This window comes from Dendrobates tinctorius, unplaced genomic scaffold (assembly GCF_039654945.1).
Source record: "Dendrobates tinctorius isolate UK_male_01 unplaced genomic scaffold, ASM3965494v1 ptg000158l, whole genome shotgun sequence".
NCBI classification, from domain to species: Eukaryota; Metazoa; Chordata; class Amphibia; order Anura; family Dendrobatidae; genus Dendrobates; species Dendrobates tinctorius.
In genome coordinates this window covers 42,633,621-42,657,092 of record NW_027361825.1, presented here as the reverse complement: position 1 = coordinate 42,657,092, position 23,472 = coordinate 42,633,621, and the positions used below count along the sequence as shown (strand labels likewise).

The 23,472-nt window shown below is 45.9% G+C and overlaps 1 protein-coding gene across 1 annotated transcript; it reads left to right on the top strand.

Annotated features, from left to right (window-relative positions):
* The first annotated feature begins 6,277 nt into the window (after positions 1 to 6,277).
* LOC141052152 (oocyte zinc finger protein XlCOF7.1-like) lies at positions 6,278 to 21,678 on the top strand. The gene is made up of 7 exons (XM_073549385.1): positions 6,278 to 6,387; positions 8,689 to 8,833; positions 16,918 to 16,977; positions 17,818 to 17,965; positions 18,635 to 18,742; positions 19,644 to 19,736; positions 20,613 to 21,678. The coding sequence occupies exons 1-7, from the start codon at positions 6,302 to 6,304 to the stop codon at positions 21,329 to 21,331; spliced, it is 1,359 nt and encodes a 452-aa protein (XP_073405486.1). The 5' UTR covers positions 6,278 to 6,301; the 3' UTR covers positions 21,332 to 21,678.
* Positions 21,679 to 23,472: the final 1,794 nt, after the last annotated feature.

Genomic DNA, 23,472 nt, shown 5'->3' with positions numbered 1-23,472 from the left:
CAAGCTTACACTGGCTTAGCATGGACAATTAAACACCAAGCAATGCATCTGAAAAACGCAGCATTAGCGTCAAATGTGAACACTGCCTAAGTATTAAAAAAAAAGATATTTAAAAAAAAACTAGCTTTCTTATTTTTAATTTTTTCTTGCTCTTGAGACAACTAAACAAAAAAATCTTTCCTTCATTCGTCACAGGCAGTCAATCAGAGCTCAACTTTTATTTTCAAAAAATTTATAAGGGCTCATACTCACTTGCGAGAGACTCACATGAAAACCTGGCACTGCCGCCCGCCAGCACTCGGGCTGGAGCGTGTGACTACATGTATTTCTATGTAGCCGCCCGCTCCGGTCCCAGAGCCAGCAGCAGTGCCAGGTTTTCATGCGAGAGACTCACATGAGAATCATGCCAGTCTCTCGCAAGTATGAGCCCTTAAGAGAAACTTATGACAACTATTATAAAGAGGAAGTGGACGATTGCCCATAGCAACAAAGTTTTTCTCATTTTCACAGGCCCTAGTTGGTCGCTATAGGTAACTGCTGAATCATAGAATCATAGAATCGTAGAGTTGGAAGGGACCTCCTGGGCCATCTGGTCCAACCCCCTGCTCAAAGCAGGATTCGCTAAATCATCCCAGTCAGATGTCTGTCCAGCCTCTGTTTGAAGACTTCCATTGAAGGAGAACTCACCACTTCTCGTGGCAGCCTGTTCCACTCATTGATCACTCTAACTGTCAAAAAGTTTTTTCTAATATCTAATCTGTGTCTCCTCCCATTCAGTTTCATCCCATTGCTTCTAGTCTTTCCTTGTGCAAATGAGAATAAAGTTGATCCTTCTACAATGTGACAGCCCTTTAGATATTTGTAGACAGCAATTAAGTCTCCTCTCAGTCTTCTCTTTTGCAAACTAAACATTCCCAAATCCTGCAACCTTTCCTCATAAGACAGGGTTTGCAGACCGGTCACCATTCTGGTCGCTCTTTTCTGAACTTGCTCCAGTTTGTTGATGTCTTTTTTAAAATGTGGTGCCCAAAACTGGACACAATATTCCAGATGAGGTCTGACCAAAGAGGAGTAGAGGGAAATAATGACTTCACGTGATCTAGACTGTATGCTTCTGTTAATACATCCTAGAACTGCATTTGCCTTTTTTGCTGCTGCATCACACTGTTGACTCATATTCAGTCTGTGATCTATTAGTATACCCAAGTCTTTTTCACATGTGCTGTCACTTAGCCCTATTCCTCCCATTCTATATATGCTTTTTTCATTTTTATTGCCCAGATGTAGTACTTTGCATTTCTCCCTGTTAAAAACCATTCTGTTAGTTACTGCCCACTTCTCTAGTTTATTTAAATCTTTTTGAATCCTCTCTCTCTCTTCTCTAGTATTAGCTATCCCTCCTAGCTTTGTGTCATCAGCAAATTTAATCAGTTTACCCTCAATTCCTTCATCTAAATCGTTGATAAAGATGTTGAACAATACAGGGCCCAGGACAGAGCCCTGTGGTACCCCACTTGAGACATTCTTCCAACTGGATGTGCAGCCATTTACGACCACTCTTTGGGTCCGATCACTAAGCCAGTTATGAATCCACCTAACAGTTGCCTTGTCCATTCCATACTTAGTCATTTTTTCAATAAGGATTGTATGAGAGACTTTGTCAAATGCTTTGCTGAAGTCAAGATATACTATATCTACAGCATTTCCTTGATCCACCCAATCAGTGATACCGTCATAGAAGGAAATTAAGTTAGTCTGACATGACTTATTAGTTACAAACCCATGCTGACTCTGTTTGATCACTTCATTCTTATCCAGGTATTGACTTACATGTTGTTTAATAATTTGTTCAAATTATTAAACAAGAGTCCCTGGGTGGTCGCTGAGTCCCTGGGTGGTCGCTATAGGTAACTGCTGAGTCCCTGGGTGGTTGCTATAGGTAACTGCTGAGTCCCTGGGTGGTTGCTATAAGTAACTGCCGAGTCCCTGGGTGGTTGCTATAAGTAACTGCCGAGACCCTGGGTGGTTGCTATAGGTAACTGCTGAGTCCCTGGGTGGTTGCTATAAGTAACTGCTGAGTCCCTGGGTGGTTGCTATAGGTAACTGCTGAGTCCCTGGGTGGTTGCTATAGGTAACTGCTGAGTCCCTGAGTGGTTGCTATAAGTAACTGCTGAGTCCCTGGGTGGTTGCTATAAGTAACTGCTGAGTCCCTGAGTGGTTGCTATAAGTAACTGCTGAGTCCCTGGGTGGTTGCTATAAGTAACTGCTGAGTCCCTGGGTGGTTGCTATAGGTAACTGCTGAGTCCCTGGGTGGTTGCTATAGGTAACTGCTGAGTCCCTGAGTGGTTGCTATAAGTAACTGCTGAGACCCGGGGTGGTTGCTATAGGTAACTGCTGAGTCCCTGGGTGGTTGCTATAGGTAACTGCTGAGTCCCTGATTGGTTGATATAAGTAGCTGCTGAGTCCCTGGGTGGTTGCTATAGGTAACTGCTGAGTCCCTGGTTGGTTGCTATAAGTAACTGCTGAGTCCCTGGGTGGTTGCTAAAGGTAACTGCCGAGTCCCTGGGTGGTTGCTATAAGTAACTGCTGAGTCCCTGGGTGGTTGCTATAGTTAACTGCCAAGTCCCTGGGTGGTTGCTATAGGTAGCTGCCGAGTCCCTGGTTGGTTGCTATAGGTAACTGCTGAGTCCCTGGGTGGTTGCTATAGGTAACTGCTGAGTCCCTGGGTGGTTGCTATAGGTAACTGCTGAGTCCCTGAGTGGTTGCTATAAGTAACTGCTGAGTCCCTGGGTGGTTGCTATAAGTAACTGCTGAGTCCCTGGGTGGTTGCTATAGGTAACTGCTGAGTCCCTGGGTGGTTGCTATAGGTAACTGCTGAGTCCCTGAGTGGTTGCTATAAGTAACTGCTGAGACCCGGGGTGGTTGCTATAGGTAACTGCTGAGTCCCTGGGTGGTTGCTATAGGTAACTGCTGAGTCCCTGATTGGTTGATATAAGTAACTGCTGAGTCCCTGGGTGGTTGCTATAGGTAACTGCTGAGTCCCTGGTTGGTTGCTATAAGTAACTGCTGAGTCCCTGGGTGGTTGCTAAAGGTAACTGCCGAGTCCCTGGGTGGTTGCTATAAGTAACTGCTGAGTCCCTGGGTGGTTGCTATAGTTAACTGCCAAGTCCCTGGGTGGTTGCTATAGGTAGCTGCCGAGTCCCTGGTTGGTTGCTATAGGTAACTGCTGAGTCCCTGGGTGGTTGCTATAGGTAACTGCTGAGTCCCTGGGTGGTTGCTATAGGTAACTGCTGAGTCCCTGAGTGGTTGCTATAAGTAACTGCTGAGTCCCTGGGTGGTTGCTATAAGTAACTGCTGAGTCCCTGGGTGGTTGCAATAGGTAACTGCTGAGTCCCTGGGTGGTTGCTATAGGTAACTGCTGAGTCCCTGAGTGGTTGCTATAAGTAACTGCTGAGACCCGGGGTGGTTGCTATAGGTAACTGCTGAGTCCCTGGGTGGTTGCTATAGGTAACTGCTGAGTCCCTGATTGGTTGATATAAGTAACTGCTGAGTCCCTGGGTGGTTGCTATAGGTAACTGCTGAGTCCCTGGTTGGTTGCTATAAGTAACTGCTGAGTCCCTGGGTGGTTGCTAAAGGTAACTGCCGAGTCCCTGGGTGGTTGCTATAAGTAACTGCTGAGTCCCTGGGTGGTTGCTATAGTTAACTGCCAAGTCCCTGGGTGGTTGCTATAGGTAGCTGCCGAGTCCCTGGTTGGTTGCTATAGGTAACTGCTGAGTCCCTGGGTGGTTGCTATAGGTAACTGCTGAGTCCCTGGGTGGTTGCTATAGGTAACTGCTGAGTCCCTGAGTGGTTGCTATAAGTAACTGCTGAGACCCTGAGTGGTTGCTATAGGTAACTGCTGAGTCCCTGGGTGGTTGCTATAGGTAACTGCTGAGTCCCTGGTTGGTTGATATAAGTAACTGCTGAGTCCCTGAGTGGTTGCTATAAGTAACTGCTGAGTCCCTGGGTGGTTGCTATAGGTAACTGCTGAGTCCCTGGGTGGTTTCTATAGGTAACTGCTGAGTCCCTGGGTGGTTGCTATAGGTAACTGCTGAGTCCCTGAGTGGTTGCTATAAGTAACTGCTGAGACCCGGGGTGGTTGCTATAGGTAACTGCTGAGTCCCTGGGTGGTTGCTATAGGTAACTGCTGAGTCCCTGATTGGTTGATATAATTAACTGCTGAGTCCCTGGGTGGTTGCTATAGGTAACTGCGGAGTCCCTGGTTGGTTGCTATAGGTAACTGCCGAGTCCCTGGTTGGTTGCTATAGGTAACTGCCGAGTCCCTAGGTGGTTGCTATAGGTAACTGCCGAGTCCCTAGGTGGTTGCTATAGGTAACTGCTGAGTCCCTGGTTGGTTGCTATAGGTAACTGCTGAGTCCCTGGGTGGTCGCTATAGGTAACTGCTGAGTCCCTGGGTGGTTGCTATAGGTAACTGCTGAGTCCCTGGGTGGTTGCTATAGGTAACTGCTGAGTCCCTGGGTGGTTGCTATAGGTAACTGCTGAGTCCCTGGGTGGTTGCTATAGGTAACTGCTGAGTCCCTGAGTGGTTGCTATAAGTAACTGCTGAGTCCCTGGGTGCTTGCTATAAGTAACTGCTGAGTCCCTGGGTGGTTGCTATAGGTAACTGCTGAGTCCCTGGGTGGTTGCTATAGGTAACTGCTGAGTCCCTGAGTGGTTGCTATAAGTAACTGCTGAGACCCGGGGTGGTTGCTATAGGTAACTGCTGAGTCTCTGGGTGGTTGCTATAGGTAACTGCTGAGTCCCTGATTGGTTGATATAAGTAACTGCTGAGTCCCTGGGTGGTTGCTATAGGTAACTGCTGGGTCCCTGGTTGGTTGCTATAAGTAACTGCTGAGTCCCTGGGTGGTTGCTAAAGGTAACTGCCGAGTCCCTGGGTGGTTGCTATAAGTAACTGCTGAGTCCCTGGGTGGTTGCTATAGTTAACTGCCAAGTCCCTGGGTGGTTGCTATAGGTAGCTGCCGAGTCCCTGGTTGGTTGCTATAGGTAACTGCTGAGTCCCTGGGTGGTTGCTATAGGTAACTGCTGAGTCCCTGGGTGGTTGCTATAGGTAACTGCTGAGTCCCTGAGTGGTTGCTATAAGTAACTGCTGAGACCCTGGGTGGTTGCTATAGGTAACTGCTGAGTCCCTGGTTGGTTGCTATAGGTAACTGCTGAGTCCCTGGTTGGTTGATATAAGTAACTGCTGAGTCCCTGAGTGGTTGCTATAAGTAACTGCTGAGTCCCTGGGTGGTTGCTATAGGTAACTGCTGAGTCCCTGGGTGGTTGCTATAGGTAACTGCTGAGTCCCTGGGTGGTTGCTATAGGTAACTGCTGAGTCCCTGAGTGGTTGCTATAAGTAACTGCTGAGACCCGGGGTGGTTGCTATAGGTAACTGCTGAGTCCCTGGGTGGTTGCTATAGGTAACTGCTGAGTCCCTGATTGGTTGATATAAGTAACTGCTGAGTCCCTGGGTGGTTGCTATAGGTAACTGCTGAGTCCCTGGTTGGTTGCTATAGGTAACTGCCGAGTCCCTGGTTGGTTGCTATAGGTAACTGCCGAGTCCCTAGGTGGTTGCTATAGGTAACTGCCGAGTCCCTAGGTGGTTGCTATAGGTAACTGCTGAGTCCCTGGGTGGTTGCTATAAGTAACTGCTGAGTCCTTGGTTGGTTGCTATAGGTAACTGCTGAGTCCCTGGGTGGTTGCTATAAGTAACTGCTGAGTCCTTGGTTGGTTGCTATAGGTAACTGCCAAGTCCCTGTGTGGTTGCTATAGGTAACTGCCGAGTCCCTAGGTGGTTGCTATAGGTAACTGCTGAGTCCCTGGGTGGTTGCTATAGGTAACTGCCGAGTCCCTAGGTGGTTGCTATAGGTAACTGCTGAGTCCCTGGTTGGTTGCTATAGGTAACTGCCGAGTCCCTAGGTGGTTGCTATAGGTAACTGCTGAGTCCCTGGGTGGTTGCTATAAGTAACTGCTGAGTCCTTGGTTGGTTGCTATAGGTAACTGCTGAGTCCCTGGGTGGTTGCTATAAGTAACTGCTGAGTCCCTAGGTGGTTGCTATAGTTATCTGCCAAGTCCCTGTGTGGTTGCTATAGGTAACTGCTGAATACATACAATAGGTTCTGCAGCCTCCGAACTGTGCAGCGCTCTTCCCTGATTGGCTGCCTCCACTCATGCGGCCTCATCGAATTGCACTCTGGGAATTGTAGTGAAGCTCTAGTCAAACACTTAAAAAGTTGAGTTCTCGCAAACTACATATCCCAGAATGCACTTGGTAAAGCTCGCCAGTTTCACACTTGTCTCTTACCTTGTACAAGCCTCCGCCGAAACTTCACTTCCTCCAAACACAATGTGAGTGAGTCTTGGAAGGTATTTATGAGCAGTGCTGTATGATTCTGTCACTTTTGTGTATGGGTGTTGTGCTGTTACACTGTGTCAGTGAAGTTAGTCCCAGGAACTGCTGTGGAACCATGGGTGCCAGCATGCCCTGTCACTTGAGGTTGGGGGAGGGGAGTATCAGCTCTGCACCTGTACTAAAGCTTGTAGTCTGTCCCTGTGGAGTGTGGTATTAGGCAATAGAACTATAACATAAGTTTATATTCTGTCGTTTGCAGTTTCTGGGGTCTTTATGGCGGCCCGGGCACAGGATACATATTCCTAATGGGGTCACAGTCTGCGTCTCATGGACGCTCACGGGGCGCTAACTGTCCCAAATATATCATCTGCCCTGTGCAGTCTCCCATCAGTCCCATAGAGATATCCCTTGTTCTGATCTACAATCAGATTTCACAATGCAAACTTCAGTTATGATTAAATAGACCTGACGAAGCTGGTGTACTTACACGGAAAAATCAGTCTTAGAATGGCCGTGTAATTTTTTTTTTTTTTTTTTTTTAAATTTCCTGCCTGAACTTTCAAAAAGGAAGTACATCAGCCTCATCAGGTGGAAGGGATCGATTTAATAATGTATTCAGGCTGAGTTGTGAAATCTGATGATAGATCTGAAATGAAAGCTATAACCAGTTCGTCCCAGACGCTGATCCAGTTGTGATAAATCTGATGATCTAGTAATACCTTTTGTTAGTTGGTCTTACAAAGTGGAAAACTACTATGATTTTAATGTTTCGTGCCAAGCATGCTGAAAAATGTCACAATGTTGGACACATTGGGGGCGACGGTAGCAATGCTTCCAAGACCCTTTATACCCATTTAACAACCATATAATGGAGATGTAAGTCCTATGGTCACAGGGTCCCTGCAGGTGTTGGCTGTGTCACACAGCCGGCATCTGCCTGTAACAGCAGTGACTGGAGCTAGCTTCAATTGCTACTGCCATTTAACCATTTAGATGCCGCTGTCAATCCCTGTTCCAATGTGCGCGTGCACCCATCGCTCGTCCCGAGAAGCCGATGTGTTGTGCTGGAGACCTGCTATGTTGGCCCTTCTATGGGCTTCATAGGAAAACTGTGATTTAGCTATATATTGCAATATTGCAGTACATAGCATAAGTAATCAGGTGGGGGGGGGGCTAAAAAATAAAGTACTAAAAAAAAAATGGTTAAAGTATAAAGATGTGATTCATTCCATTTTTCCCATAAAAAAAAAAAAAACAACATATTTGGCATTGACCCTTCTGTAAAAGTTCAATCTATCAAAATATACAATTATTTTAACCACCTGTTAAATGCCAAATGGAGAAAAAAAGGAAATCAAAACTCCAGAATCTTTTTTTATTTTTCAGTTGTCGTACTCCTCGCCCCTCCTACCTTAAAAAAACACACACACTTTAAAAAGCAATCAAAACATTGTATCTACTGGAAAATATCAATAAAAATGTCAGTTCAGCAGCCAAAAAATAAACCCCAACCATAAACATCTAGTGATGAGCGAGCGTGCTGGGATATAGTGTTATCTGAGCATGCTCGGGTGTTATCCGTGTTAGGGTATGTGTACGCGATGAGTAAGCGCTGCGTACTTGTGCAGCGTCCAGATGTTACCGATTTCAAGCAATCCCACGTGCACTGTGTGTCCACACATGCCCGTGCCTCACCCTTGGAGAGTGACATGCGGCACGTCTTTCCAGATCGCAGCTTGTCCATTACTCCTTCGGTGACTATAGTCTCTGCAAGATAAATTTCACCCATAGAATGTATTGAGCGCGGTGAAGCCGGACCTTTCAGTGAACACATGCGGATCAATCAACGGCAGCACTTTGGACGCAGCGGACATGCTCTGTGTCTAAAGAGTTGCCACTTCTGGATCGTCTGCACATACCCTTAGGCAGCCACAACACATGCATGGATTGCCTAACAAACAATTCCTGCATGTGTTGTGGCTGTCTAACAGCTGCGAGACACGCACCCTGAGATACTCCGATAACACCTGAGCACTCTCGCTCATCACTAGTTACAACCTCAAAATTTGATTGTCGCCATTTTCAGTTTATTAATTTTTTAATACAATTCTGAACTATTTTTATTAAACAACCTTTTCACTTTTGGCATCTCCGTAATCGCACTGACCTAAAGAATTATCTTGCTAGCAGGTAATTACTGTACAATAAACCCCATAAAAACACCCCCCCCCCAAAAAAAAAAAAAAAAAAAATTTTTTTTTTTCACCATTTTATCCCACTTTTTTCCTGTTTTCCAGTACATTGACCGCTTGTAAGGTCTCCTCACCTGTCTCGTTATTCCCAGTCTCTTCTGTCTTTTGGTGGAATAAAATGGATAAGAAGCAGCTGACGGAGAAGATCCTGAATCACGCTTTGGGGATCATCTACCTGCTGACCGGGGAGGTGAGTGGCGGTGCTCCTATCTATATAGGCGTCATCGGACATGAAACATCCCATAACCTGCTGGGTAGGGGGAATTATCACACATTTCCAAGTGCAGATAATTGGGATCTAGTGGAAAAAAAACTTTTACAATGTAAGGCTGTGTGCACACTCAAACGTTTTAAAAAAAATAAAATATGATTCAGAGGAGAATTGGAAGAGTTATCGTCTTTCTGGTGGATTGTGCCTGGAATCGATGGATGTGGTGGTGTAGCAGGGCTACAACAAGGTGGTGGCACTCATAAGGTGCCTGACTCTCTATATTCTGTAGGGCAGTGGTCCCCAACCTTTTTTGCACCAGGGACCGGCTTGAAGCAAGATCATTCTTCCATGGCCCGGCAGGGCGGGGATGGAGGTGTGACAGGGGCGGGGATTTGGTCATAAGGGGGCGGGGCTATGGACTTCGTTGTAGTTTAGCATTGCATACTTATTACTTATCAATTAATTATAACATTTATAATGTGACTCAACTCACCATAGGTTTTGAATGAGTGGGAGCACCTGGCTTGTTTCTCTGTTTCAGTGGGAGCACTGGGCTACTTCTACTGATGACCGTCACTGCTAAAGATGATTGGAACCTACAAGAAAATGGAGCATTGAGCACTTAAGAAAAATTATACTGGAGTACTGTACATGCTGATTATTTTCTAATCATCAGAAAATGTATGTGTGGTTCCCCCCGTCCTGTGCAGCTCTGTGTGGCTCCCCCTGTTGTATGCATGGCTTCCCTGTCCCATCCTTGTATACATGGCTCTGCTCCCATCCTGTATGCATGGCTCTGCTCCCACTCTCTCATCCTGTATGCATGGCTCTGCTCCCACTCTCCCATCCTGTATACATGGCATCCCCTGTCCCATCCTTGTATACATGGCTCTGCTCCCATCCTGTATGCATGGCTCTGCTCCCACTCTCTCATCCTGTATGCATGGCTCTGCTCCCACTCTCCCATCCTGTATACATGGCATCCCCTGTCCCATCCTTGTATACATGGCTCTGCTCCCATCCTGTATACATGGCTCTGCTCCCACTCTCTCATCCTGTATGCATGGCTCTGCTCCCACTCTCCCATCCTGTATACATGGCATCCCCTGTCCCATCCTTGTATACATGGCTCTGCTCCCACCCTCCCATCCTGTATGCATGGCTCTGCTCCCACTCTCCCATCCTGTATACATGGCATCCCCTGTCCCATCCTTGTATACATGGCTCTGCTCCCACCCTCCCATCCTGTATACAAGGCTCCGCTCCCACTCTCCCATCCAGTATACATGGCTCCGCTCCCACTCTCCCATCCTGTATACATGGCTCCGCTCCCTCTCTCCCTCCCTTGTATATATGGCTCCGCTCCCACTCTCCCTCCCTTGTATATATGTCTCCGCTCCCACTCTCCCATCCTGTATACATGGCTCCTCTCCCACTCTCCCTCCCTTGTATATATGGCTCCGCTCCCACTCTCCCTCCCTTGTATATATGGCTCCGCTCCCACTCTCCCTCCCTTGTATATATGTCTCCGCTCCCACTCTCCCATCCTGTATACATGGCTCCGCTCCCACTCTCCCTCCCTTGTATATATGGCTCCGCTCCCACTCTCCCATCCTGTATACATGGCTCTGCTCCCACTCTCCCTCCCTTGTATATATGGCTCTGCTCCCACTCTCCCTCCCTTGTATATATGGCTCCGCTCCCACTCTCCCTCCCCTGTATGCATGGCTCCGCTCCCACTCTCCCTCCCTTGTATATATGGCTCCGCTCCCACTCTCCCTCCCCTGTGTATATGGCTCCGCTCCCACTCTCCCTCCCCTGTGTATATGGCTCCGCTCCCACTCTCCCTCCCTTGTATATATGGCTCCGCTCCCACTCTCCCTCCCCTGTATGCATGGCTCCGCTCCCACTCTCCCTCCCTTGTATATATGGCTCCGCTCCCAATCTCCCTCCCTTGTATATAAGGCTCCGCTCCCACTCTCCTTCCCTTGTATATAAGACTCCGTTCCCACTCTCCCTCTCTTGTATATATGGCTCCGCTCGGCTCCCCCATCCTCCCCCATCATACTTACCCTCACATCGCTGACCTTCCTTCGGCTGAACTTCCCTCCCTGCATCTCGCGGCGCTTCAGCTCCTGTGCGGAGCGGTCACGTGCTACCGCTCATTAAGGTCTATGAATATGGACCCCACGCCTATGGGAGATGAGTGGCGTCCATATTCATGACCTTAAATGAGCGGTACACGTGACCGCTCAGCGCTGGATGAAGCCGCCGCGGGATGCAGGGTGAGTATCAGCTGCTGCACCGCCGCCGGTTACCCTTCTGTCCGCGGACCGGCAAGGGCACTGCAACGGCCCGGTGCTGGGCCGCGGACTGGTGGTTGGGGACCCCTGCTGTAGGGTATCCATTAAGATTTAGAGAGTGAGAACTAGAACTTCTCACACACGGGGGGCAAAATATATCATGTATAGTGATGAGCGAGTATACTCGTTGCTCGGGTTTTCCTGAGCATGCTTGGGTGTCCTCCGAGTATTTTGGTGTGCTCGGAGATTGTGTTTGTCGACACAGCTGCATGATTTGGGACTGCTAGACAGCCTGAATCCATGTGTGGAATGCCTGTTTGTTAGGGAATTCCCACATGTATTCAGCCTGTCTAGCAGCCGCAAATCATGCAGCTGAGACGATGAAAACTAAATCTCCGAGCACACCATAATACTCGGAGGACACCCAAGCATCCTCGGGAGACCCGAACAACGAGTATACTCGCTCATCACTAGTCATGTATTCTGCACAAACTGCTTTGTAAATTCCATCTAACAATTTTGACCAACAAAACCCCTGTTCTGTTCTGGGCAGCTTGGACTAAAAGCAAAGCAATTTCTCTTAGGGTAAGTTTACACTAGGTGTTTTTTCTACTTTTTTTTTTTCTGCAGCAAAGCCTGATTTCTTGTCAGGAAAGAAGCTGCAGAAAAAAACCGTTTTTTGAGCGAGTTTGCTGTGGTTTTGGCATTCTAGATTTGTCTCTTGTGCATTCTGATAAAGTATAGTGTTGGGAAAAATAAGTCCTATTCTATAGAATGGCAGGTACAGTACTAATTCAGGAATGTGCCTCTGACTATGGAGCCCCTCAGAACTAAAACTAGAGGGAATATAGTTCAGTGCCCAATTCACCCCCCTCCCACTACTCCCCAGGTGATGCATTAATTAGGATGCCCAACTGACCAATGGAGTTAAAGGGGAAGGGGCATCCGGCCACACCTACAAGGGTTAAATCCAGGTGCCAAGGGTCAGTTCCTTCTCTTTCCCCCTCAGGCTGTCCCTTGGAAGCTGATGTCCCACCCTCCATCCCTTATATGTTCAACTCTGATTTTTATATTGTGTAAATAAAAAAAATGCATATATGCATACAATTGATGATATTAAGTCACAGCGGAAGTTGTAGAGTAAGGCAAAGGTTCGTGACTGCTCGTTTGCCGGCTCGCATGTCGGTAGGGGACAGGGCCTACGGCGATGAGAAGTTACAAAGTGTAAGAGCCTTTCTCTGCCTATGTAATTAATTAACTGTGACCCACCTGTTTCAGCCCATCTAGGCCTGTCTGTGTTTCATTGCGGGATTGGGGCGAGGGGGGAAGGCACTGTTTAAGGTACACGGGTCTATGCAGTCTCAGGTTTTGGCACAAGAAATGCAGCAAAACCTGATACCTGCGTTTTTGTTGCCTTTTTTTCCCCATCCATTCATTTCAATGGGTGAAAGAGCATGTCACTTCTTCAGCGTTTATGTTCAAAAAACCATGCAAAGCACAAAATCCTGATGACACAAAACAATGTGTGTATGAGATTTCTGAAATCTCATTGGCTTTGCTGATACTGTAAAACACAGCTAAAAATTAGCGTAAAAAAGCTTAAAAAACGCCCAGTGTGATTGTAGCCTTAAAGGGCCTGGCCAACACTCAAAATGCATTTAATGTTCCTAGAAACTTCCCCATAAACACACAATATTTTTTTTCTGTGTCCCCACGATGTATAATTTCCAGTTTCAACTTTATCCCCACTAACTAAATTTTCCACTTACACCCCCCTCTCGAGCTCAGCACCCTTTCCAGCCCGCTCTACCCCCCCCCCCTTTAGTGACGCCCATTCTTCCATCATATATGGTCTCCTCATAGTCGCCCTGACCACTATTCCACCTACATGTGGCTCCCAACACATCACTTCACCCCTATGGTCACTGGCCATGAAGCCCTTTACAGTAAACATTTACGGTATTCATATTACGCCCCAGACTCCCCATTTAAGAAGTTTCAGCTTCTCGTCCTTATCAGTTTGTACAAATCGGCTGATTTCAATAACTTCTCTCCATCCGATGCCGGAGTCACACTAGTGAGAAAAACAGACGAGTGCTATGCGATAAAAAAAATTACATTGTACTCGTCCCAATGTTTATCTATGGAGCAGCTTCCAACATCCGAATTTTTTTTTTTTTTTTTTTCCCCATGCCCGTTTTAAACAGGCTGAAAAAATCGCCATGCTGCGGCCAAGACTCACCAATGCAAGTCTATGGGTGAGAGAAAAAAACGGATTACACACGGACCACAAGTGTGACTTCCGAGAAATGCGCACCGGTGTACTTTAACAAAAGCCGGCAATTCATTTTGCGATACAGAAAAATCGCACTGACATGTTTAATAAAGAATAGAAAGAATAGTTATATACTCATATATACCGTATATTCTCTCTCGCTCGCGCTCTCTCTTTTAGTTTTTTTTTTATATGTCTTTGACTAATAATTAGATTAGGGTATGTGTGTAAAATTTTGGACATGTAGATGTTAAATTAACAGGTAAATTCGTTGAAAAAAAATGCGTGGGCTCCTGCAGTAATTTCTCCGCCAGAGAGGGAAATCCAGTGACTTAAGGCAGATATTAATAGCCTAGGGAGGGGCCATTGTTTTTGACGCCCCCCCGGCTAAAAAAAAATCTGCCCTCAGACACCCCAGAAAAGGCCCATCTATAAGATGCGCCTTTTCTGGCCATTAGCCTTTCTATTCCCATTGTCTTTAGCGGTGGCTCATGGGTTAATAATGGGTTAATGTCACCTTGCTATTGAAAGGTGACATTAAGCCGGGTTAATAATGGAGAGGTGCCAATAAGACACCTATCCATTATTAATCCTAGAATAATAAAGGGTTAAAAAATACACACACACACATTAATTACAAATTATTTTAATGACATAATCACACAAAGTTTTTGACCAAATTTATTATTCAGAGACATATAAAAAACTAAATGAAATGGTTTACTGTATGAAAACCATGTGTCATTTCATGTCGGTTTTTGTAATGATGTTACATTACACTTGTGTGTGTGTGTGTATATATATATATATATATATACCGTATTTTTCGCTTTATAAGACGCTCCGGATTATAAGACGCACCCCAAATTTTGAGGAGAAAAATAGGAAAAAAACTTTATTTTTAATAAAATGGTGGTGCATCTTATAATCCATGCGTCTTATTGCTTTCCAGGGGTGGTGATGGAGGAGGCCGGAGTGGAACATTGCTGCTGGGATAAGGGGGTGTTTTGATGTGCAGCGTGCCGCTGCCGGTGTCTGTTACTGCCGCCGCCCTCTGTCCCCTGATGCTTGCCACCACCGCCACGCTCTGTCCCCCGGTGCCTGCTTGCCACCACCGCCGCACTCTGTCCCCCAGTGCCTGCTTGCCACCACCGCCGCGCTCTCCCCCGGTTCTTACCGCCACCACCGCGCTCTGTCCCCCCGGTGTTTGCCGCCATCGCCGAGCTTCAGCGCTGAAATCTCATCTCCCGAGATTTCAGTGCCGAGATGTCCGTCTGCGCATGCGCGGCGGCCATTTTCCAGGAAGAAAGCAGGCATGGAGCGACAGAGACCCCCCCACGCTGAACGGGACAGAGCGCGGCGGCGGCGGTGGGGCGGAAGAAACCACCGGGGGACAGGAGCGCGGCGGTGGCGGACAGCGCAGCGGCAGCATCAGGGCACAGAGTGCCGCGGCAAGTACCCTCAGTGGCAGCGCAAATGTATATCCTCTTTGTAGGACGCACCCCCTTTTTCCCCTCAATTTTGGGGGAAAAAAAGTGCGTCTTACAAAGCGGAAAATACGGTATATATATACAGTTGTGGCCAAAAGTATTGACACCCCTGCAATTCTGTCAGATAATACTCAGATTCTTCCTGAAAATGATTGCAAACACAAATTCTTTGGTACTATTATCTTCATTTCATTTGTCTTAAATGAAAAAACACAAAAAGAATTGTCCTAAAGCCAAATTGGATATAATTCCACACCAAACATAAAAAAGAGGGTGGACAAAAGTATTGGCACTGTTCGAAAAATCATGTGATGCTTCTCTAATTTGTGTAATTAACAGCACCTGTAACTTACCTGTGGCACCTAACAGGTGTTGGCAATAACTAAATCACACTTGCAGCCAGTTGACATGGATTAAAGTTGACTCAACCTCTGTCCTGTGTCCTTGTGTGTACCACATTGAGCATGGAGAAAAGAAAGAAGACCAAAGAACTGTCTGAGGACTTGAGAAACCAAATTGTGAGGAAGCATGAGCAATCTCAAGGCTACAAGTCCATCTCCAAAGACCTGAATGTTCCTGTGTCTACCGTGCGCAGTGTCATCAAGAAGTTTAAAGCCCATGGCACTGTGGCTAACCTCCCTAGATGTGGACGGAAAAGAGAAATTGACAAGAGATTTCAACGCAAGATTGTGCGGATGTTGGATAAAGAACCTCGACTGACATCCAAACAAGTTCAAGCTGCCCTGCAGTCCGAGGGTACAACAGTGTCAACCCGTACTATCCGTCAGCGTCTGAATGAAAAGGGACTGTATGGTAGGAGACCCAGGAAGACCCTACTTCTTACCCCAAGACATAAAAAAGCCAGGCTGGAGTTTGCCAAAACTTACCTGAAAAAGCCTTAAACGTTTTGGAAGAATGTTCTCTGCTCAGATGAGACAGAAGTAGAGCTTTTTGGGCAAAGGCATCAACATAGAGTTTACAGGAGAAAAAAAGAGGCATTCAAAGAAAAGAACACGGTCCCTACAGTCAAACATGGCGGAGGTTCCCTGATGTTTTGGGGTTGCTTTGCTGCCTCTGGCACTGGACTGCTTGACCGTGTGCATGGCATTATGAAGTCTGAAGACTACCAACAAATTTTGCAGCATAATGTAGGGCCCAGTGTGAGAAAGCTGGGTCTCCCTCAGAGGTCATGGGTCTTCCAGCAGGACAATGACCCAAAACACACTTCAAAAAGCACTAGAAAATGGTTTGAGAGAAAGCACTGGAGACTTCTAAGGTGGCCAGCAATGAGTCCAGACCTGAATCCCATAGAACACCTGTGGAGAGATCTAAAAATGGCAGTTTGGAGAAGGCACCCTTCAAATATCAGGGACCTGGAGCAGTTTGCCAAAGAAGAATGGTCTAAAATTCCAGCAGAGCATTGTAAGAAACTCATTGATGGTTACCGGAACCGGTTGGTCGCAGTTATTTTGGCTAAAGGTTGTGCAACCAAGTATTAGGCTGAGGGTGCCAATACTTTTGTCTGGCCCATTTTTGGAGTTTTGTGTGAAATGATCAATGTTTTGCTTTTTGCTTTATTCTCTTTTGTGTTTTTTCCTTTAAGACAAATTAAATGAAGATAATAATACCAAAGAATTTGTGTTTGCAATCATTTTCAGGAAGAAACTGAGTATTATCTGACAGAATTGCAGGGGTGTCAATACTTTTGGCCACAACTGTGTGTGTGTATATATATATATATATATATATATATATATATATATATATATATATTATATTATTTCGTTTGTGTTTTAACAAAATATCGTCATGCAGATGCTTAGATGCGAGAAAAATGCATTCTGGGATTACAATCGGATGACATACGGATCACTGTTCATGAAACATTTGTGCGATTCTGGGCCATGAAAAACGGACCGTTTTTTTTGTTTGTTTTTTTTAATATATGTTGTGTGTGACTCCAGCCTAACACGTAACATCTCCTAATACACATAGGAATATGTGGTGATGAAGAAGAATTCCCTGCACGGCACCGCAGACCTGCTGAGCGGACAGGTGAGTTGTGCTAGTGAAAATCAGTGTAGCATGTGACCGGTCAGTATTCCATACTTGCTGATTGTCTGCTTCTGTGGGACATAGCCACTGCAGAACTTCTTTAGTGGAAATGCTGCAGATTTCCAGCACATTTCATTTCTTTTGCGTTGCAATCTGCATCGCTGCTCATTTTCTGCTGTATCTGGATAAGATTTTGGAAAATCTCATCCCCCCCCCCTCCCCGAGCAGTGAGTGTAATGTGCAGTGCGGTTTCCAACTTAGTATTCAGATGGTTAAATCTGTTTGTGACCTATAAGATGCCAGCTTTCTAGGACCCTTACCTCACTGTGGGGTGAATGGTTGGTCTGCATCAGCAGTATTTCTCACAAAAGCTGAGGGGTTCCAGAAGCAATTTTTTTGAATCCTAGATAAAAGCTATAATACATGCACTTGTAAAAATATTTACCTTTCCAATTTACTTATTAGAATTATCCACCAATCCCCCGACAACTATACTTTTAGGTTACTGGCCACCGCTTTAGCATGGCAGCAGTGGCCGAGCATGCTCTGTGCTTATAAGCTCTTGTCTATTAAGCTTGTAAGCGCTGCACTGAGGCTGACTGAAAACACCAGAGCTCGCTGTTAACTCCTTATACCCGATGGCTTCAGTGTCCCAGCTTTCCTTCTAAGCTACCTAAAATAAGAGCATCACAGGGCTCAAAATGATGTCAGTGGTCCTGACTGTCAATCAAGAGGCTGGGGAGCGGAGTGCTCCTGAAAAGAATGGGTGAGCGAAGCCCTTTAATCCTTTCCATCACTTGGAATACCCCTTTATTTCTATTTATCTTCCTACTATTGAAGGTACCGATAAAATGTGGAGACGTCTCAATCTATTTCTCGATGGAAGAATGGGACTATATTGAAGAACACCAGGACCTTTACGAGGACGTGATGAACGAAAATCAGCAATTCATCTGTGCCACAAGAGCGCCATCGAATGTGAGCTCAGGTAATTCATCCTTACCAGTTCGTTATATGAGCACATGGCTGTGAGGGCATTCTAGTAATTGTGGTTCCACAGCAGCTGCAGAGGCACGGTATGGTGATGGCCGAATCAGATTGCTATGCAGAATAGGTTACTTTTATGGCAGCACAATCAGGTAGCTGAATTTCGATCACAGTGTCCGTACATGCCCTACAACCTCTGCCTGTGACCATGCTAGATCGGTGTGCCCTCAACAGAGAAACTTGTAAGAGGATTTGTAAAATTCTGCATGTTTTTTATAAAGACAAGAAAGGTTAAATTGGTTCCATAGGTAACGACTAGTGATGAGTGAACGTTCTTGGATAATATGTGTGAGTCCCCGCGGCTGCATGTCTCACAGCTGTTCGACAGTTGCAACACATGAAGGGATTTTCTAACAATCCCTGCATGTGTTGCTGCTGTCTAACAGCCGTGAGACATGCAGCCGCGGGGACTCAAACATATTTTTGAGCATGACAAAGACACTCGGTTATCACCCGAGCATGCTCAGATAACACCTTATCTGAGCGCGTTTGCTCATCACTTGTAATGATAAGTCAGGCATCTTTCTCAAGCTTTCGCTTTAGACATTCTAAAAAAAAATCCTGAATTGACAAATTCTGCGTACTTTGGCTTCTCTGCTTCTATTTGCAGATTGGAAGGAAGAGGATTTGGACTCTGCATCAATTGAGGATGGAGCAGAGGATGAAGGAAATACAGAGGATGCTGAACCTCCAGAGCTTTCTGCTGAGATTCTTACTGGTGAGTAGCGGGATATTACAACATTTCTTAGAGAATAAAACTCCTAACACATGGCACGAGTGAGACCATGATTCTGACAAGGCTTGTTTTATTGTCCGGTCTCAAGATATTGACAATATTTAGGATCGGTCATCAATACCAGTCGAGTTCTGACTCCCGCACCCCCACAGATCGGCTTTTATTAACTACAACAGCAGTGAGATGTAAACATTGTACCGTGCTGCTCCATTCACTGTGTAACAGCTGCTGCAGAACAACTTGTGCAGTACTCTGTACTTATACCGCTGATCTGCAGTACTCAGCAGCGGCCACTACACCTTGAATAGAGCAGCACAGTGCGGCTCTGCTCAATGTGTACATTTCACTGCTGCTGAAGCTTCTAACAGCTGTTCGGTGGCAATGTGGGGTCTTGAAGCCCCACCAATCTGATATTGATGACCGATCTTGAGGGTAAGTCATTAGTATTTTGTGACCGGACAACACATCAAACTTATTTTTAACTGCAGCTTGGAATCCTCTGTTTTTCTTCCCCCATATGACAAATTTGAGAAAAGATATGTAAAAAGTCAAAATTGTGCTTGTGTCTATCACTTGACATGACTGGTCTCAAGCTAGATGATTGCCCCCAACATTTGACTCCTATTTATGGCGCTTCCGCTTTGATGATGATAATGGGTTTGTAAATGTTTTCCTAACAATGGTGCATGCTAAATAAATCATGGAATTACATGTTTATATCCAGATTTTTTCTCAAAATTATGTATTTAAATTTTTCTTTGTAGATTAAAACTTTGAAATAAACATTGAGATATAAAATGTTAAAATCAGAAAAAGATCTGATCTTAAAAATATATCCATTGTGTTAAACTGGCATGTTCAGTTCTAAATTGTATATTCACAGGTGACGTTAACAGTAACACTCCGAGTATTGAAAAAATGGAGGAGCCCTTGAAGGAAAGGGAGGAAGAAGAAGCGGATATCATTGATGTTACAGGTAATGCAGACACTGTATATAGCCACATACATACATGCCAACAATGTATCACCCTGGCACCAGAGAGGTGACAACTGCCAGATTACTGGGGATCCTTCCCCAGAATGGATATCCTGTGCACCCCACTTGAATGAAGCAGCAGAGCGCATTCTTGACTGGAGAACTCTTCTGCGTCTGTTGGACTGACTCACATAGCCATGTACTGCACTGGTGACTAGTGATGGTCCGAATGGTTGGGACTGACTCACATAGCCATGCACTGCACTAGTGACCAGTGGTGGTTTGAATGGTTGCAACTGACTCTCATAGCCATGCACTGCACTGGTGGTCCAAATGGTTGGGACTGACTCACATAGCGCTGCAATGCACTGGCAACTAGTGGTGATCCGAGCAGTTGGGACTGACTAGAAAAGTCATGCACTGCACTGGTGACTAGTGGTGGTCCGAGCGGACTGATTCTCATAGCACTGCACTAACAAATAGTGAGGGTCTGAGTTGTTGGAACTAACTCACTTAGCTAAACACTGCATGGTGTCTGAGCGCTTGGGACTGAGTCACATAGCCATGTATTGCATTGGCGACTAGTGGGGGTCCCAACGGTTGGACCCCTAACCTATCAGGCAGTTAATTGCTATCTTGTGGATTGGTGATAACTTGTTAGGATTGGAATAACCCTTTGATTCCCACTACTTATTTTACTTGTATGGCCGGATCTACTGGCAGGTTTACCCACAAATCCCTGCTGAACGCTGGGCACTCTGCAGCAGTACACTTTCTAATCAATTTATTATCAAGGAAGCTTTCTAATACATTGTCCAAAGTGAAGGTCACTTTATGGCACAAATGACTTTTTTTTTTTTTTTTCTCATATTGCAGATCATTCTGTGATCAGGGGAAGTTTAGAAAAATCCCAACAAGCATTGTGTCTGGAAGTAGAAACTTTACAAACCCCCTATGTATCTCCAGAGTTCCCAAGAGAAGATTTCACTAATCATTTCATTAGTGACGCTTACGACATGGTAAACCTTCTTTCTAACTCTGTCCCTGATAGACAGAAAGTGTTCTCTCTGGGGGATAACTTCCTCCCTGAGAACGCAGCGTCATGGGAAAATGTCCATATCGTTAGGAGAAAAAGCCGAAAACAAGACCTGCTTTCCAAGAACGATTACCTAGAATACGAAGCCATAAATAAGGAGCAGCTGGGTGAATATCAAAATGACTTTTCTTACATGTCGTGCATAGCTTTACATCAAGAAGCCACTACTCCTTATATCTGCAGTGTATGCGGAAGAAGCTTCATCTCGGATCTATATTTGGCTGAGCATATGAAGAAGCATTCTGTAGAGAAACTGCATCGATGCAATGAATGCGGGAGAGAGTTCGAATACAGATCTCGACTAATCGTCCACCAGAGAACGCACAACGGGGATAAACCTCATAAGTGTGAAGTATGTGGGAAGGACTTTAACTACAGGTCTCGGCTTGTTGTCCACCAGAGGAAGCACACGGGGGTGAAACCTCATAAGTGCAATCAGTGCGGCAAACAGTTCGACTACAAATCTCATCTCCTTAGACATCAAAGCACGCATACATGAAGTGGAAGCTCCCCTTTACTGGCCAGTAGTATTACTAAAGGGGGTCTCTCCTTGTTCGCTGACGTGGACACTGCCGACAGGATATGGCACATGCGCAGAGACGCGGGCTGTGCTGTTGCTCATGTACGCGAAGGAACATAACAGCTACCAATGCAGTTTGTGATTTGAGGACTAAAAAATTTTTCATCTGTGGAAGAAGTCCTGAATCCCGAGGGGGCTATTGTGACTGCGCTCATTGCCAATAAACATTTTGGAAGCCATTGCTGGAAAAACCAAAGATCAGCTTCTACAACATGACAGTTTGCAGAACAAAGCAGAAACAATAAAATGTTTGGTTGTGTTCTTTATGGAAAAGTACAATCGAGTCGTTTTACCATAGTAGGTACAGTATAGGGAGGCAAATGTCTGACTCAGGATGGATTAATTCTAATTTTTTATGACTGTAAGATGCACTTTATCAAGAAAAATTCTTGCTAAAAAGTTGTTGCGCCTTATAGTCCAGACGGCGTTATTGCAGTGATAGTCTCCCACATGCCGTGCCGCTACCTGTTTAAAACACCACTTCAGCGTTTTGAGGTGGATTTTTTTTTTTCAGTGCAGGAATGGTGCTTGTATTGTAAGGTCCCCCCGCATATATACTCACCCTTTGGCATCTTCACCTTTTTTCACCATCGATCTAGTCCCGCAGTTCCATCTTGTGACTGCAACTTCTGACTAACCGTAAGTCAGAAATTACTTCACAAGCTCTCAATGTATCAGTAAGAGCCAGAACAAGGCTTTCCTAGACTTACATTGTACTTGACTGCCGGCAGGTCACAAACCGATGGGCGCAGCGGTGATAGAAGGTGAAAACAGCAGCAGGTATGTATAAGAGTAGGGGCAGGGAACGTAGATTAAAAGTAACACTCCAGGTGTAAAATAAAAAAACACTGGAGTGGTGCCTTAACACTTAAAGGGAACCTGTCACCAGGTGTTTCCCATATAATGTCGGGCCAGCACCTGTACGCCCTCATATACAGCATTCTAGAATACGGTTTCCCCCAAGCTGCTCTGCATAACACAAAAAATAGCTTTTATTATACTCACTTAAGGAAAGGTCCGATTACCAACGCTGGTCTTGGTCCGGTGCTTCCTCTCTTTTTGATTCCCATCCTTCTTCGCTTTGTGTAGATGATACATCCTGTGTCATCCACAGTGTCCTCCATCGTGCTTCTGCGCAGGCGCACTTCTGTGTCCTGCCGAAGGCAGAGGAAAGAACTATAATGTTTATGAGAGGGGAATAGGCAAAGAGCGCCAGCGCATGCACAATACTATACTTTGCCAGGGCAGAGACAAATGCGCTTGCACAGGAGTGCGACGGAGGACCCTGTGGATGACGTAGTGACGTAGGATGCGTCATCTTCACAAAGCAAGAAAGAGGACGGTGATCACAAGAAGAGAGGAAACGTTGGATCAACACCAATGCAAGTCAGTGCGCTGCTTCACATACATGTTTCTCCTTCGCCACATTGGGGGACAAAGGGCCGTTGGTGTAAGCTGCTTGCCACTAAGTGAAGAATACAAAAAGGGTTAGCTTCTTCTCTGCAGTATACACCACCCACTGGCTCCGGATTGAACCAATTCATTATTGGTGTCCGAAGGAGGCACACGGGGTCTGCTATTCAGACCACACTTTATTTTTATTTTTCAGATTTTTACTTTTTTAACCCTTTTTCATGAGGATGACTGGGTCGACGGACCCTTTCAAGGGGCCAATCTCCCCCGACCAACAACATGGTATCCTCTCCTGCGACGTGGGATACCATGCCTGAGCTATACTATGGGCGACGGTTGCCTTCAGGGCGCCGATCTCCCCGCACCAGCATCAGACGTGAACATGGAGTGGCACCTCCATGAACCCCCTTCTGAGCCAGGCTACAGCCGGACATAGCCCTGTGAAATCCTAGGGGAGTGAACCCTTAGGATACACAGAGGTTCCCATGGTGTCCATGCTGCTCCCATTGCACTTGAGGGTTCCTGCCGCAGCCCTGTCCTGCATGCAGAGTGGTAGCTCTGCTCTTCACTCCCTCCAGGCTTCCGGCAGTGTTTTTGATCGGGGGGGGGGGCTTCCGAGCGCGTCGTGAGCCGATCGGTTTTTCCGG

What these genes read in the sequence shown, in the direction of transcription:
- LOC141052152 (XM_073549385.1), top strand. Translation starts at nt 6,302, where the DNA reads ATGCACTTGGTAAAGCTCGCCAGTTTCACACTTGTCTCTTACCTTGTA. An exon ending in TCACTTCCTCCAAACACAAT is followed by an intron (nt 6,388 to 8,688) that starts GTGAGTGAGTCT and finishes CCTGTTTTCCAG; the next exon opens with TACATTGACCGCTTGTAAGG. An exon ending in GCCATCGAATGTGAGCTCAG is followed by an intron (nt 17,966 to 18,634) that starts GTAATTCATCCT and finishes TTCTATTTGCAG; the next exon opens with ATTGGAAGGAAGAGGATTTG.